Below are 18,504 nucleotides of genomic sequence, written 5' to 3'. Positions count from 1 at the left end.
CTGCCATAACACCTCAATACACAGTTGTAGATTAATGTAAACTTGTGTTCTGTCAAATAATCCTCTCTCTTCAGTGACATACACTGAGAAACATTATCCAGGATATCAGGACAAATAACCGCTGTGTTTTACAGCAGTGCATTAGTATGACTGTCACTCATTGGGTGGGGGCTGCACTGTTTCACGTCTAAAAGATTAGCTGAATATGCCTTCTAAGTAAAGAACTATCAAATTATGATGTTTGGCAATGTGAGGTCTTCAACTTCTCATTTCTGTGAAGCTAGCTGAATTTTAGATTGTAATCTTCCCAAATCCAAACCCAGACAGGCAGGGCAGGTGTCTGGGAGAGCTGATTGCATTCTGAAAATTGATTTTTCTATTAATGAAAACCTAAATAATGAATGATTTTATATATAAAAATTAAGCATTTTCCATTTCAAAGATTACAAAAACTCTGCTTTCTGATCCAAAAAGAGATATGACAGTACTATCTGTACAGGGCTACATTGATGGTTTGATACTACATTGATAGTGATTTTGGTGATTATGTGCACTTTATTGATTTGTACATTAGGATTAGGATATTCCTTTGCAAAGCAAAAATCAAAATTGACCAGCTGAAATTATGTTGAGCACTCTAATGAATATTAAGTCATTGTCAAGAATTTAGAATGACAAGTGGATGTTGTTCTAATATGCTTTGTAAAAATATTGTTTTAGTATAGAAATGAACAGAAAAATATCTGTTCATTTCTGTAATAGAACAATATTCTCGTAAATGTGGAAGCAGCAAATGTAATTTATAGATCAGTACAGACTCAAAAATGAAGATGCTTGTTATGTCTAATATATTTAAGAACATATTTTTCTCTACCTCAGACAGTGTGTCTGAACTATTTATAACCTGTACTGAAAGTGCTCATTAATTCACTGCAGCCCATACCAACCTTAAATATTTTGATAAAGAAAAGACATAGCAGTGGAAAGTGGAGCAGGGTGTCCAGTTCAGTATGAAACCATATGTGCCTTGACTTTATGCTCATTAATCATACATTCCTCCCCATGCAGTGCTTCAGCTGACATGTTGTGCATTCGTTATATGACAACATTTTAAATCAAAAAATCAGAAGTAATTTACAGTTTCAAGTAAGTTCTGAAAACAGTGGATGTGGAGTAGGCTTTCTGTCAGTGGTTCCAAATATTCCAGTTATAATCTTCAAGTTATATTTGGTTATTCTGGGCCTCTCTTCCAGTGGAAATGTGCGCACCTGATAGGTTATTGGGTGTCTTATCAGAACATAAGGGCCCAGACTTGTCCCTAGTCTTCTCTGAGATTGCTGAGCCTTAGCCAGCTCAGCAATGGGAGTGCTGTAACTGGCCTTGGCAGCTCTCATGTTGCAGGAGGATTAAACTAGAGGCCTTACTTCTCATTGCTATCAAGATATTACTGTTAGAAAATGTGTATTTTTCACTGTGTCAGGGGACAACAGATGGGACTAAACTCTCCTATCCTCTGTGCTTCCAGTATTCACACATGTAGAATGTTTACTCCGATAGGAAAATGATTGACTTTTGGTATAGGTATGGACAGAATGTTACCCCAACAATAGATGATATCATAGATGAGGAATGAGCTATTTGCTTACCTTCTAAACAGAATAATTCCCATTTCAACATAATTTAGATTAAATTTCAGTTACAATTTGATGATGGAGTTTTGGCCCCAAGTAAGATTTTGAAATCTGAATGTATGTTCAAATTGATGCAGTGTTTGCTCTGAGCTGCAAGGTTCCTATTTGGTACCAGTAATTGTGATATTACCATTGTTTCTGTGCCTCACAATGAACCCAGTTAAGAAATACCTCACTTTAAATATACTCATCCTTTTGGACCCTTCCGTAACTAGTGGCATCCTGTTCAACAGTCCTTGCATGGTATCTGTGGGCATCCAATTCCCTTTTGTATTCCTGATTTTAATGACTTCCATTGGCAACTTTACAGGCAATTGCTGAGGTCATCTGCACTGGAATTCTCTCTGCAAACCTTAGTCCCACTCTACCTTTCTTTATTCCTGAAAGAAGTTTCTTTAAACTTGTCTCAAAAATCTTGCTTTTGTTCATCTGCCCTGATATTTCATTTAGTGGTTCAGTGTTGAATTTTACTTAGTAGTACACATGTGAAGCACTTTAGGACATTTTGCTACAGTAAAGGTAGGTTTGTTGGACTTCCCCATTTCCTGTTGTGAGATTAAAGGAAATTCCATTGTCAACTTCATGTTAGAGATCTCATTGCACTTAAAGAAATACTGCAGATCAAAAAAATGACTGTGAAAAAAGCACTACAGTTTTGTTTTGAATTGGGTAGAGGTATGTAAATGCAGGTGTACATCTATTGTTACTTATGATAAGGTCATTTACATTGAAAGAATAGATTTCCATTCATTCATCTACTTTTCACATTTTTCTAGTCTACAAATTTTGTTGCATAAAACAAGTATTTTGAGTGCTGAATGACTTGTTGAAGAACATGAACATCAGCCAAGAACTCCTTTGGTACAGAATAAGAAGTTCACCTTGACATTCCCATGAGTGTATGCACAGACTGTATACAGTACTGTACGTCATGAATGGATGGCTTTAGTTAATGTTCAATATTCAATTGGAGGCTTCCTCATGTAATTGTATGGTGAATATGTAATTAATGCTCATTGTGGATTGCATACTGGAAACATGATCTTGTCAACATAGATGTGCTCTGGTCCTGGTTATTAAGCGATCACCAATGATTTGTAAGTTTTTTGAAGACTGAATTTTCTGTCAGTGTAAGGTGTTCAAAAGTTTTCACTGAGACATTGCAAAATGGTTGTTTTAGTAGTGATTCCACTGACTCTGTATTGAGAGCAGCTGGAGAGGTCTGGAAGCCAATAGCAACTCGCCAGTGGAGCCAGAATGAGGAGGGTATGAGGGGTTGTAAGCAGAAGAATTTATCCCACAAGATTTGTTCTACACCACAATCTTACCAGCAGGTCTTTAAAGAGTAATAATACAGAAGCTAAAGCTTCCCAAGACAACAGTGGTGATGGAGTGGTGTTATGTGCATCTCAGCGGCATAGCTGGTAAAAACCTGAGTTCATTTGTGACCTCCAGTGTTGCTTATGTGGGTTTCCTGCCAGAGACAGTTTGACTTTCCTCCCAGGTGGCATAGACATGCAGGTTGGAGGGTTAAATGGCCACTGTAAGTTACCCCTGCTGTGTAGGTGAGCGGTAGAGCCTGTGTGGAGTTAATTGGAATATGGGGAATAGAAAAAAAGGATTGATGTGGAATAGTGGAAATGGCTGCCTGATGGTTATTGCAGACCTGGTGAACCGGGGGTGGGGGGTCTACTCTACGAGTAGTTATGGAGATCCGTCGTCTTTTGTAGGCAGGATTGCAGCCACACATCTGAACTGTTCCAGTTAATATCACTGTAACCCAGAGCTCCTGAGCTTCCAGTTCATTCCACGCAGTGGCTGCTTGATATATCTGGCATTTCCCAATTTGCATTATACTGTGGTATGTGAGGCATCATCAATGTTCTTTGTGCAGATGGAGGGAGTTTCACATGCTGGTTCTTGAATAAAGAGAGGTAGGCATTGTAAGAACTTGGATTGCCAAGATTACAGGCATCTGGGAAATTCAAGGAATGATAGGTTGTACCCAGCTGGCGGTCTGTGCTCATATACAAACCCAAGTGTTTATGAACTCCAAAGACTAGCACCCACTGAAAGTTCCCTCACACTAAGCACAGTTACAGTATGGAACTAGGTTCCTCAAGAACTTCAGTGGAGAAAGAACATCTTCATCAACTACTGATTCATTCCCAAGCATATAATAAATACAGGAACTAAACTGATCACATGTTATCATCTCCCTTGTCATATTATCCTAGACAAATCAGTGGTTCAATAGCGATTTATTCAACCTTTCTGTAATTGTAGAGTTGTTAGCTAATCGCCCTTAGTGCCCATTTCCAAGTGCCCACTAATTGAATGCTGTCCTGTTGGCTGCAGCTTAGCTGTTGACAGGTTGCTTCCTGCAGTGGAAAAACCTGTAGGTGGCCAGGTGAATGACTGTGAGTAGCTGTGGGTGTAAGAGGGTACCACAGGCTGTATTATATCATTGTGAATGATACTGGACAGCTGCAGAGGTAGTATTGGAGGTGCACTGAGGGACTCTGAGAGCAAGGAATTCATTTTGTCTAGACCTGTTCACAATCCCATGGCTAGAATCATAGAGATGCTTCTGGATTCTGTGCTGAATCCACAGATTCTGCACAGTATTCGGAAGGTGCAGTCACAATCTTGATGCCATACCAATAGAGGAATGTAGTCTACGCCTGTCTGGCTGTAGACAGATTGGATTGCTATGGTATGAGCTACTTCTTGACTTTTCCTTTTTAACAACGTTGTGACCTTCAACTTCAGGCACTGGACAAGTTTGAATCTGCAAATGCTTTTTGACAGGCCAAACATCATCCCAGATTGTTTCCATACAAAGTTTTATCATCCTTCATCAAGAGGCTGCCCCATTTTATTTGTCATCCAAATCCTCTACAGTCCTGTGCTACAAAGAGGAAGCACAAAGCCACACTTACCCACTGATCTGGCTGCAGACTATTTGCTATAGAATTATGGCCATACAAAAGGAAAACAGATCCTTAGGTCTATTGGGTCCATGCCAACCATAAGCATCTATTAATACAGTATCCTTCATTAAACCCATTTTAATCTCTTCTCTTTCTCATCAGCTTGCCAAGGTCTGCCTCTCAGCTACAAACTACACATTACTGTGGTCTATTTACTGACCAATGTACACTTCTCTTGGATGTAGAAGGAAACCAGTCCAAGCAGAGATAGGATTGTCAAGAACCTACAAACTCCACACAGGCAGTGTCAGAGGTCAGGATAGAACCCAGACCACTGGAGCTGTGTGGGACAGCGGTTCTACTTGCTTTACCACTGTGCCAAGTGGCTTTCCAAATGCTTATTTTTAGTCTAACTTACCTCTCTGTTTTTTGAGCTGATGGATTGGGTGTCGATTGTTTTCTGGTGACGGTATGCTTGTTCTGTGCCTCCACTTAGTCCTGTGTTTAATCGTGTAGGCTCTGCTCAGTTACAATGTCCTGTGCATCTAAAATGACAAACACAGAGGATGATCATAAGAGGCACGACAAGTGAAGAAGCCGATTGAAGCATTTGTATGCTATCATGCAAATTGAATTTTGCAGGGCTAATTGGATACAATTGTCCTCAATGGAGTCTGATCTTCCTTTGATAATTGGCTGTGTGGTCAGTCCATTGATCTTTCCTCCAGGCTGGAAGCACCCTTCCTCCAGCCAGCTGAGCCACAGTGCTCTATGCTTCGTATGAAAACTTTTTTAACAAGAGAGGAGGAAGCTTGTAAGTGAATGTCCTGCATCATGTGCAAATAAGGTGACTGCATGATTGGATAACTATAATGCACTGAACTTATGTGACCATGTAAATACACCGATGCTGTGCTATAGGAGATAGTATTTATGGATGACTCCACCAAATTTACTTACCACATAGCACAGTTTACTAAATTACTTTTGGCATTAGCACCCTCCATATTGTCATTTTCTCTCAGCCTTGGATCAAGGTGGGGAGATCTGTGGACTATCTGACTTGTAGAAGTTTTTTTGTTGAGAACAACCTGTTCTTTAGGAGTGTCATAATTGGCATTGCTAAACCTTATGCCCTGCTCTCCCTTGCTGCCTGTCTTGAAAAGTGCATCTGGACAGCAGTGGTTGGATTGTTTGATAATACTGATAATCCAATCTCAGTTAATTCTGATCATTCTAATATATACAAAGTCCTTGTGAAATTATTCTTATTTGATATGGTTTGTGATTCAGATTTTTGAAGAAGGAGCAGATGGAGGCAAATAAAATTTTAAAATAGTGATTGAAGAAAGCTAGTTTTGAAAAATATACATTTGCTTGGAAATAAATTCATTTAAAATAATTGAATTAAATCAACGAAAGTTTGTACTGACTGTTCTCTTGGCAGTCATTTCTTCTCATAAATTGCAGTGAAGTCATGTAACAGGAGCAGATTCAGCCAATGCCTCTCCCAGCCTCAGAAATCTAGTGGTGTTCACATTTTATTATTGAACTCCACATAAAATCTACAGGTTCATCACATGGGCCACAAGAAAAACAGACCGCAATACAGATGACAACTCCACTAGGTTAAGCCTGCATGAACACCAGGAATTGCAAGAAGAAACACGGATAGTTCCAACAGGATCTCTGGTGCCCATGAAGGGGTCTAGGACACCAATCAATGGAAGTAACTTCAAAATAGTAACCTCATGAGACAGAAGGCTATCCTTTGCAGTAATTTGATTGTGATTTTCAGATTGGCTTTGCATGTTATATCTTTTACTTAGAAGAGAACAGAACCTAATCTAGAGAAACATGTTGTGTTTATAAACACTGAAATTATTCCTAACAGTTACCTAACATTATATCAGAATTTAGAAATTGCTCTTGAATGGGTGTTTGTTATTGTTAACAATATCTTTGTGTTTAAGTACTCAAGTGATCATTTTTCATTTTCAGTTTATTTTTCCACCTGATTACCATGGTTTGCCAGTCACAAAGTCAGGTGATTTTTATCACCTATAAATGCTGTATCCATTGTGAAGAATGATTAATTATCACATTATTGCTGCACTTCTACAAAAACATAACTTACAGTTGATACTTCTCTCCTTATTCTTTGCCTTCTTTACATGAGCAGTGTAAGGAATTATATTAGAATTAGCATATGCATCATGTAATGGTGAATTAGAAACAGAGGTTACAAATTAAATACATTGGAAGTTCTCTTGAAAATGGAAGACATTGTGTGCTAGATCCAAACTAAGCCTCAAGATTTTTAACAAAATGAGAAACCTATAAAATTGTAAAAAATACTTTTTTCGAAAAATCATCTATTCTGGACAAAAGATCGGGCCTAAGGAATTATCCAAAAGAAGCCTTTGCAATTATGGGAAGGTTTAATAGGACAGTCTTGGGAAAAAAACTATTCTCTCGTGAGGTGCTGACAAAAAAAGATGGTCATAAAAATATGATAATCCCTGTTAATCTAATTAGGAATGACAGGGTGCTTTTAGTCGGACTGTGGTTAGAATATGTAAATTGATATTCCATAGGATAGTTAAAATATATTGTGTAAATCCATTTAATGTTAAGTTGGTAAATTGGTTAATTGTGACGTGCACCGAAGTACAGTATACAAACTTTGTTTTGCGTGCCATCCACAGCAGTCCACATCATTACAACAGTGTGTTGAGGTGATACAAGGGAAAACAATAACGGTGTACAATAGAATGTTACAGATAGATAGATTTGCATATGAGCAAGGAGCAAAGAGTGCTTTGCTGATGAGCTTAGACAAAGTAGGATGGTAGGAGAGACCATGTGGTGCATAAATATCAAAATGGGCCACGTTGAATGAATGGCATAATTCTGTGCCGTAAATTCTATGTAATTCAACATAGTTGTGAGTTGCCTTCTTTGTAAATTTGATCAAAGCCTCAACCTAACTTGGGTGAAGCTTGCTGATCCCTCATTGGTCTCTTCACATACCCTGATGTAACTGAGAACGAATCCTCTTTTCTACCTGAATTCCTATTTGAGTCCATCAAAGTGAAAGAATGGACCTCAAAAACATTTGTTAAAAGGCAGTTTAAAAAAAAGCTATGATCTGCTTTGATCCAACCAAAAATAGTCAAGGGGCACGCTCATTGATTTTTCTTACTTTATATCTCCTTCAAAGAAGCAACATATTTCTTGCTCTACAAACCCCTCATCTTCCCTCATAGCTTTTGCTATTGAACTCTCTCCATTGACTTCTTCTGTCTTGATTTTTCTTCTGAGAAGCCTCCAAATCCTCTTCTGTATAAACTTAATTTTACACAGACCACTGGTCCCATTTACTTATCATCATTGTCTTCACTGCCTTACTATGACTTAAGTGTTCAAATGTAAAATCCCTAGACTTGTATTTAAATTCCATTTCCCCATGGCCCCTTGCTCTATTTCAAAAGTTACCAAATGTGCTTTTTTCAACCTTTACCCCACTACACCCCGCCCACAATTATGTTCCTCCAGACTTTGCTAGAAGTCCCATGATTTCATTCCATAACTCATTGCCTCTTCCCTTAATAATTCTTAGCTCAAGCTTTTGGTCATGTAAGCTGGTACCTGGTGTCCTCATGCCTTGTGGAGCTGCACCTTAGGAGAATTTTCTATATTCTGTGTTGTTGGATGCTTCTAAATCCATTTTATAGATGCTGACATCATCATTCTGTTCCAAGCTTTCCTTGGAAGGTAGCTGAGACAAAGGAACGGAATGAAGTCATTCTCTTAAAGCCATTTTCTGTAATTGGTGTGTAAGATATAAATTTGATAATATGGTTCCTTAGATTCTTCTTTTTTCTACCTCTTTAAGATACCGTTATGGTTTTTTTTCAGGTTGGCGAGAGGCAACAAGTTTTGATAACAGAGGAATCATTTGATGGCCAGTACTACGTCGCACACAACAAATTTTATGAGCAGGCAAGTCAGCCAAGGTTCTCTTCCATTGTTTGGAGTGGATTGAAAATACTGGTATTTAACTGGCAACCAAAGATACCTCATTTTTTTCATAGACTAATAGCCTGAAATCTAATAACTTGCCAACAAATAGAACTGTAAAATCTGTCCAACTATGCGCAGAAACATAGCTAATGCAAATATTCAGTATACATTTTGACAGAGTTTGCTGTGATGGCTTCTGAGTGTATGTGATAGATATAAATGAATGGAATTGCTTTTTTTTTGCTCAGAATGTGACTCTACTGTATTAGTGTGAGTTATGAGGACATTGTTACAGCTTGAATAACATTGATAATTTGAGTCTGAGATTTGTAAGCTGCTGCATAACCTTTTCAGAAAGAGAGTCTTTTGAAAGGTACAGAAGACCATAAGCCATAGGAGCAGAATTAGGCCATTTGGCCTGTCAAGTGTCCTATGCCACTCAATCATTGCTGATCCTTTTTTTCTCTCCTCACTCCTTGGCCTTCTCCCTGTACCCTTTGATGCCGTGTCCAATCAGAAACCTATCAAGCTCTGCCTTAAGTACACCCATCAACCTGGCCTCTGCAGCTGCCTGTGGTAACAAATTTCACAAATTCACCACCTTTTGGCTTAAGAAATTTCTCTGCATCTCTGTGTTAAATCGATGCCCCTCTATCCTGAGGCTGTGCCCTCTTGTCCTAGATTCCCCCACCATGGGAAACATCCTTTCCACATCTACCATATCTAGACCTTACAACATTTGGAAGGTTTCAATGAGATCCCACCTCATCCTTCTAAATACCAGCGAGTACAAACCCAGAGCTATCAAAAGTTCCTCGTATGATAACCCTTTCATTCCTGGAATCATCCTTGTGAACCTCCTTTGAATCCTCTTCAATGCCAGCACATCCATTAAATTTATATTGAAGTCAGGTTGTGACAGTATGATTAATCATTTCATCCAGATTTGCTCATTCACGGGGAAAGGATAGTGTAATCGCACTTATGCATTGAGTAGCCAGATCACCCCATGTACAGTTAAGAACCTCCCATGAACTTCGTGGCTGGTGAAATATAGGAAGCTATACTTTTGGGATTTGAGTCTTGTGTTTGTTCAGACGGTATTTTGATCCAGTCTTTATTCCATTCATTGTCGTTGGTGAAACAAGAGTACTGGAAAAGGTTTATTGAAACTATACCATGAGTTGGGGTGGGTATGGAGGATAAGGTGTATATATGGAGACGCCCCTTTAAAATAGGGAGCTGGGTGTTCTGATGATTCTCACGACCTGTTGTGTGAAATATACTGCCGCCTTGCAGCCCACGGGTTAGGTAGAATATCAAGGCTAATGTCATTGGAGCAACACTGGTAAGTCAAGTCATCTTGGTCAACAGAGTAACATTTGAAATCATACAATGGGTAAACCTTTGCAGAAAGTCACACTAAGTGCTTTCTGTTTTGCCAAGACACAGCCCCGGTTGTATTGAGCAGGCATTCCTTTCAAAGGTAATAACAGGTTGATTCTGAATGTCCGCACCTCAATCATGTCGATCGTTTGGGAGAGGAAAGCAAACACTAAAGTCAATAATATCTGCATCTGAAAAACACACAGGCATGAATGAATCTGCAGGTCATGTGCTAATGTGAATCACAAAATCACAGATGATCATAGGCAGAGAGGGAAAGCTATGTATGACATTTTGTTCCTCTTGCAATCATAATTTGTCATTCACGTTAAGAATACAGACACATAAATGTGAAACATTAAACCTGTTTCTTAATGTAGAAATCCAAAGAGAAAAGAAAAATAATCATTGATTTTTAAACCTGAGACCACTTTAAGCTTACTTTTTTAATATATTTAATTGTGTTGCATGGAATTAGACACCGGGGGAATTTTCTTAAGACATAGATCCAAGCAATCCCTGTGATGTGCAGACAGTCCCTGGGGGCTTTTAAGTTTTCATAGCAAAGGAGTAAGTTCCGAAGTTGTGGCAGGATGATGGAATCAGTTTAAAGGAGCACTGTTCTCATGAAAGTGCACTTGAGAGGGGTTTTTTATGCTTGAGGAAAGACTAGTGAATCATCATTTTCATTTGATATCACAGAATTTGGAACAATTGACAGTGATATCACATGGAAGTAAAACAAACATTTCTTCATAAAGTCGGCATACTTTTAACATCATGTGCCAAAGGGAGCAGTACTTCAATTTGTGGCAGCTTTTCATTTAGAATGAGAATATTTAACTAATAACATACTAGTATTTTCTGCCCCTCACACCCTTCTCTCTCTTCCTCTTGTCTCTTAGCATCAGGTCGATCAACCTCCATGGAGCTGAAAATATCTTCATTGATTTTTATTGGCAGCTGATGTATGCTGCCCAGTTTTTCTGCAAGTAATAGCTAAAAGCTTTGCTAAAGGCCTGCACATCATCTGGAACATTGTTCTTCCCAGAAAAACTAATCCAAATGACAGGCTGAAAGCTGGTTTTGATTATCAGCATGAACAGCAGAAATAGAAATTTGGCATAATCCTTAACGGTGCAGACATTTGTGAAGGAAATGACTGTGTGGTTCTTTCTGAAGTGGTCTCTCTTCCTTAAGAATGTGACTAAATCTAATTTGTGTAAACGTAATTACCATGTGAAACCTCAGCTGTAAGCTTCAGTAGGTTGCAGTTTGATGATTTAGTTGCTCTAAATCCACTTCTGGCTTCAGTTTTGCTTAGATGCAGTTTATCCTCAAGGCCAACCAGTCCGCTTGAGGGCTATTGCTGCTATAAAGCTTTTTTTAAACCAAAAGGTCTTCATTGTGTGATTATATGAATTGATTCTGATCACCTGATGGAGTTAGAAGAGTTAGCTTTTGAATGATTATTTTTATCTCATAATTTTTCCTAAGGTGTTTTTTTTAATCTGTGTTTTTCACTCTCATGTGAGATTATATGGTTGAAAGGATTAGGGGTTCAGGAATGAAGCCCCGGTCATTGTGATGTGGGCTCAGCTTGCCTCCTTCCCTGTCAATTTTATATGTATGTATGTATATGTCTCAGTTTAGGTGCCTCGATGGAATATGCTTATTTGGTTTACAGCATGTCCAGACTTTGGCCTGGATAGTTCTGAAATGGGATCTATACTGTTTGTAACAAAGAGGTGTTTCCATAATTATTGATGGATTTCCATGATCAGAATGAAGGAAAATCCAATATTAAATGAGAAACCAAGGAGAAAGTGTATGTGTAGATAAAGTTGCAAAGGTAGGGCAGGAAAAAAAAGCATACTGAACGTTGACTAATCACTGAGTTGCAACCATGACATTAATCTGAAGGGAACTTGCAGCATAGGTTTGAAAAGAAGCAGATTGCAGTTCCGTTGTGCTGAATTAGCTCTCTTGTTTAGTTTACAGATTTGTTTTTCCCATTGCCCTGAAACTTTATGTGCTTGAAAGTCTATGCCTTGGTTCCCTGCACTGGCTATCTTTAAATCTTATATTGTTGCTTTTCTGCTTTCCCTTAAGGTGCTAGTGCCTAAGCAACCAGAATTTCTGGGGAAAATGATTGAGGTTGATATTTATGAAGCAGGGAAGCATTTTATGAAGGGAAAACCAGCAGACAATGGAAAGATCCACACTCCTTCAATTGTCACACCATTACTGAAGGGTGAGATTTCAGGCCTCACAGAGGTATGTGGCAGTCTTTTCTTCACTTAACATTTTCATGTTGTAAAACTTGATGGAGTGTGAAATTAAACCGTGTATCTGATTTCTGAGCACCATTTGATCTTGTCTGTGAGTGCAAATGCTTTTGAGTTATTGCCTTGCAGAAGTGAATCCATGCACGAGAAAGTATTTGCTTGTCTAAGTCAGAACAAGTAATTTGCTCTAAAAGGCTAACACTTTTATTTTTATAAAGGATTGTGATATTAATATGTTTTAAAAAGTAAGATAAAGTTTTATATGTCTTTAATAATTAGAAATGTTCTGAACGAAAAACCTGAGAGCATTAAAGTGTTTTGCTGCAAATAGGATGATAGTTTTCTGTAGCAAAAGCAGCTACCGATTACTAATGCAGACTTGTTTTGTCTGCGGAGGAGTTCAGTTTGAACAGGCACTGCAAATATTGCAGACTTACCGTTGAACTCAGTATATCTTTTTAGTACATCCTGTTACTGTTTGAAAGTTGCTTTCCCTCTGACATTATATTATGAAAAGTGACAATGGATTATGAAAATTTGCATTTCAGCTACTCGGTGAGTCCTGAAGTCCTAAAGCACAGTTAGGCCCTTCAGCCCATCATTGAGTATCTTTCATCCTTTATTATTGCCAGCAAAATATATGCTCGCCATTGCAGTGTATTGTTTTAGGTGTGATAAGTGCTACCTGAGCATTATTACTGCAAAAGTGCTGGAAAAAGCGTTTGTGAAAGGCAAATGGATCAGGGAACTGAATAGTCTAATCCTGTTACAATGTTCCAAGCACAGTATTCCAGAAGTGAGTGGAGAATGACTGCGACTGATATCAAAGCAGTGCTTGACTGAAATCTTGACTGTAAAGGGGTACAAATAAATCAGAAATCTTCGGCAACTGGTGGCAGATCTCTCCAGTGGATGCAGTTATATGTGGAACTTGAGGGGGGGCAGGCAGTAAAAGTGAGCCCCTGGTTTCATACAAAGTCCTATTCCCCCAGATGTATCACATATATGTTTGGGTGAAACAAACAATGCCCTTATCATCTCCAGGTACATATTGTATGTGCCTATCTCTATTTGCCTGATTGTGGCCCTCCTTTGAGTTTTCCAGAGCAGAACTAATCTGTGACCTTGTTCTTCAAGGAGCTGGCAAAGAAGCTCCCCTTTCTCCCTGGCTTTGCAACAATACAATGGTAAATCATCACATGTATATTGTGCAGAAATGTGCAGTTATCCATTTTGCTAAGAGGAATAGAAAACTAGTATGTGTCTTGAGTGAGAGCCATGTGGATGTTACTCTAGAGAGGGATATGGGTATCATTGTACATAAAACACAAGGTCAGCTTGAAGGTATGAAAGGACTAATGGAATATTTCCCTTTTATTTGCAAAGGATATGGAATATCAAATAGGAAAGTCCTTGCTACAGCAGTACAGGACACTGGGGTCATACATATGGTTTGTTCTTCGTACTTAAGGAAAGATATCGAGTGGATTTTGGTTATTCAGGGCAGTAACATTTGGGACAATGCTTAAAGAACAAAAACTAATTGAGAAAATTGCCGGGATTCCCTTCAGTTATTTGTGACACTACACTGCTTAATTGGGGCTGGACACTATTGCCGATCAAGTTCCAATTACATTGGATGAATTCCTCCATTGATAACTACTAGGAACCAATGCAGCTTTATAGTACTGTGGTACTATTGGTGGTGTTGTAGTTTGTTCTGTATTTCATTTATATGCATAATTTTTAAACTCAGTTTTTTATACGTTTTTAAAAAATATCTATTTACATGAAACTTCGGCTAATTAGGCTAATTGGGCCAAGATGTACTGGTTTCAATGTGTACCAATTAATCAGAGTCCACTGTACTTGCATTTAACACAGTTCAGAGAGGGTTGCAGGTTAACTTCTGGGATGGAGGCAAAATCTCTAAGATGTGTGTAGTATTTTTGTAGTGGTTAGTATGTGACCCTATGATTGTTAGGCTGGACTGTTGTTAGATGAGAGTTGAAGGTTTGCCCCATGAAGAAGTAGTTGTGTATATTTTGGTCTCCTTCTGCGTATCTAAGGACAATGTTACATGTACCAATCACCTTGGTCACCTCCGTCTTTTGACTGTTTTTGTCAAAATTATTCATGTGCTGCTATCATGCAGGACCTCTCTCCAAAACTCCATTTCATTTACCAAAATTCAAAGTATATTTATTATCAAAGTATGTATGCGAAGTATTTGTGAAAGAAGGCTCCAAGTCAAGGGTGTACAGCGCAGGCCCACGATCAAGCATACTTTCTTCAGCCAATGATTGGTGTGTCAATGCCGACCTGGATGAGAAAGACAATTTCCCTGAGCAAATAGTTTTCACCACATTGCGTCCAGGTATAATCGTCTGGTCTGACACCAGTAGAGAAGTGGTTATTGATGAACTCACAGTCCCCTGGGAAGACAACATCGATGAAGCCTATGAGCGCAAGTTAACCAAGTATGCAGAATTGAGATCAGAGTGCAGAGACAGGGTGGAAGGTCTCATGCTATCCATTCGAAGTAGGGTGCCGTGGCTTTATTGCGTTCACTTTCCAGAAGTGGCTGCGTGATCTTTGGCTTTACTAGAAGTGAGATCAAGTCAACTAGCAGGGCTCTAGTAGAGGCATCAGAGGCAGGATCATCATGGGTGTGGACTAAGTACGTCCAGAGGGACAGATAGTCAGACAGTGTATCCATCTTTTGTAAACTCTTCAGTAGCTGCATAGATACCTGAAGAGTAGACTATCTGTTGGATGGAAGCGACCAACAACTCTGATAGAGGCAGATGCCAAGTTGCTAAGCTCAAAGTGGGAAGTGGTGCTTTAGCACTGCTGGCCCACCACCTCGAGGGAGACTTGATCATAAGCGGGCCGAAACTCCTGAAGACAGGTGGCAGATCAACTGATGATAGCACAGGACAGTTAACATCTTAGTCCACGTGTATTTTCAATTCAATTCTGCAATATACAATCCTATGATTAGTCTTTTCAGAGACGGCCATGAAACAAACACCAGAAAAAAAGAACTAATCGCACAAACAACAAAAAAGAGCAAAAAACACAGAATATAAAATATCCAACCACAGAGACATAGAAGCAGTCTAGGAATGTTCAGTCAGTTTAATCTAGCTCTGTGTTGTTCACTAACTGAAGGCCGCGGAGCCAGTCCACCCGATCAAAATTGCACAAAATAGCAATATGGAGAGGAGTAACCAGGTATCAAGGATGGTGTTGAAAACAAAGGCTGCCTGTTCTCACATCTTTTTTCTGTTGGCTGAACTCTCCTCCCAAAGTTGCACAATGATCTCTGGTAGATGTTCAGGTCCATTCTATGAAGTAAGGCCGTGATGTGAATTAGTGTCAGTTACTATCAGCTTCTCAAATTGCACACAGTTAATCTATGCTGGTCAGGGGCAGGGGTGGGGAATGAATAGCTTATTATTAGATTCTTTGCAAGAGATGTGTGTATGGCACTATGGCAGTTCGGTATGGGATCACTCAGTCTTTTAGGTTTCATCTGAAAAGGTGGAATTTGCTAAAGAATATTTCCTTCAGGTGTGAAGGGAGAGAGATCTCTCCACCCGTGGTGTTTTCCCTGCTCGCCCATTTTCAGACACCATGTTTTCTATGTGAAAAAACTTTTATCTTGCTAATGGAGGCAACATTGGTTTTGGATTGTTAGAGGGATATTAGAATCATTGTGTTTATTTGACCTCAAAAGCATGAGAAATAGATGAAAAGAAATCGTGATTTATCTAGATTTGACTTACCAGATTTACATGTAATGACTTGGTTTAATAGTGCTCTTTCTAAAAGGATTCATACAAGGGAACATCCTCATTCAAGCATTTGGAGTTGGCCCATTTGGTTATTGGCCAGCTAATAGACTCAATGATTTGTTTCTTTCATAGAGTTCATAAAGCACGTCTTAGATGCAAACTTGTTAAATTCCTCATTATTACTGCTGCTATCATCATGAGATGACACAAGTTATTAATGCAGCCAGTATCCTATTGGGGAAAAAGAAAATTGATGACTGAAGTTTGGCTAATGGTCCAGAGTTTGCTCTCACTTTGTGCTCAGTGAGAAAAGATTTTACCTGGGCTTGCAGGCCAAGCTCTCACAGATGCTAGATCATTATAGTGCCCTCCACAACAAATTTATATTCTCTGAACAGAATAGGCTTCATTCTTTTACCAGTTAGATTGTAGTTTGCCCATTGAGCCATACACCAGCCAAAGTGAAACACAGGAAATAAAAAAGCTATTTAAATCATGTACACAATGCAGCATTAAGGTTGGGAAACAAAGATGATATAAAGGAAAGAACTAAATAGAATGAATAAACATAGATTTTGTACTTTTTGAAGTAACCACCTGATTGATTTTCTTCGAGGAGAGGAGTCTGCACATTTAATTTTGACTTCAAGTTCCTTCAAGGTAGAGTAGCTCCTAGTCCAAGGGTCAGCAACCTTTACCACTGAAAGAGTCAATATGGACCCATTTCCCACAGAAAAGAAAACACTGGGAGCCACAAAACCCGTTTGACATTTAAAATGAAATAACACTGCATACAACGTTTTGTTTTTGCCTCTATGCTATGTATAAACAAACTATAATGTGTTGCATTTATGAAATTGATGAACTCCTGCAGAGAAAACGAAATTACATTTCTGCATGCAACAAAAACATTTTGAACTCCGAAAAAAAGACGTTGGGTTGAAGGTTACTCCATAGTTAGCCTACCTTTGATCGAAAAATTAAAAGAAATCGCGCACTGGCGGGTGTCAGGGATTGGCAGTGGTGACGTATATTAATAGCGATAAAAAGCACGTTGTGGCGGTTTGCTACATGCAGCGCTAAAATAATGACACTGCAGTCAAAGATAACTTTATTCAAACTAAACAGCCTTGCTTTAAAGCCTCCCTCAACCCCCGTGGGCGCGGATGCTCCAAAAGACACATACTCACAAACCCCCGTAGGCTATCTCCCCTAGCCGGAACGGTGGCTAATTGTGAGCCGGTTCGGATGTGCCAGGAAATGGGGTCGCCACAACGTTTTATTTAGATTGTACACGATCACCATAATCTTCAAATTTCGAATTACATTTCAAAAACTAACAAACCACGGGGAGCCGCAGCACAGAGATGAAAGAGCCGCGAGTTGCCGACCCCTGTCCTAGTCCCACTCTGGTTAACCTTGTTATCAGTCCTCACAGCCTCTGGGATCTAGAGTGAGGAGGGCAATCACAGGGCCAAATTAAGTTACAGTGCACCTCACAGAGTTATATCTGACAGAGAAAAAACCACTATGCTCTATCTCAGTCCTAAGGTAGGGTCTGTCTGAACCATCAGAGAGGGCTGTAGAGTGGATATTGATGATGATCTCCGGGGGGGTAAAGGGAGAGAGAGTAGATTTGGTGTTGATAGTGGGTGTGGGAGTAGATGGAAGTAATCCTGAAAATCCTCAACTTTGATTTCAGTATCCATAAAATTTCAAGTCATCAAACACAGAGACATAATGACTACCACGTTTTTCAGATGATGAATCTATTTTCCTTCTTATTGAACAGAACTTAGAATAAGAACTGCAAGAAGCAATGACACATAATATATTCTGCAATGGGGACTTATTTATCTATTGTCAAGCTGGGTTGCATCATTACTGAATTTGCAGAATGTGGAAAAGGTTTCGACTGTGACGAAATAAGCTGCAACACCCTGAGTATCGACCTTGACCTACTCTTGTAGCTGCAGTATTTCTGTTGAATTTCTGATCCTTGATGAGTCCTCAGAATGTTGATGGTGTAGAACCCAAAAATGGTAATGCTCTTTGGATGGGTAAGGTAGTCGATTGGACTGCCTCTTGGAGACAGATGGCACTTGTGTGACACAGATGTTATCTGCCACCTACCACCAACGATCCTGGCTGATGATTGCCAAAAGGTTTTGCTGCTTCATTTGTTGAGGAGCTCCAAGTGGAAGAGAATACTGTGCATTCATCAGTGAGCATATGTTTTTTTCCCGATCAGCTCAGTTTTCAGGTCACTGGCTGCTCGATAAAATAAATGATTGCCTATTCATGTAACTCAAAACTTTGCACTTATTAGTTCTTGCAGAACAATACTGACTAATAAGACCAGGAAACAGTTTTATTCTTT

General features: G+C 39.2%; 1 protein-coding gene across 3 annotated transcripts in view; it reads left to right on the top strand.

Annotated features, from left to right (window-relative positions):
* Nucleotides 1-18,504, top strand: part of cdkal1 (CDK5 regulatory subunit associated protein 1-like 1) — a 509,606-nt gene that overhangs the window by 480,806 nt on the left and 10,296 nt on the right. For all 3 annotated transcript variants that reach the window (XM_059945459.1, XM_059945457.1, XM_059945456.1), the window contains 2 exons: nucleotides 8,546-8,629; nucleotides 12,149-12,313. In XM_059945459.1, the coding sequence (XP_059801442.1) occupies nucleotides 8,546-8,629; nucleotides 12,149-12,313 (249 nt within the window). The remainder of the gene's footprint in view (nucleotides 1-8,545; nucleotides 8,630-12,148; nucleotides 12,314-18,504) is intronic.

This window comes from Hypanus sabinus, chromosome 20, assembly GCF_030144855.1.
Source record: "Hypanus sabinus isolate sHypSab1 chromosome 20, sHypSab1.hap1, whole genome shotgun sequence".
Lineage (NCBI taxonomy): Eukaryota > Metazoa > Chordata > Chondrichthyes > Myliobatiformes > Dasyatidae > Hypanus > Hypanus sabinus.
This window is presented reverse-complemented; position numbering and strand designations above follow the sequence as displayed.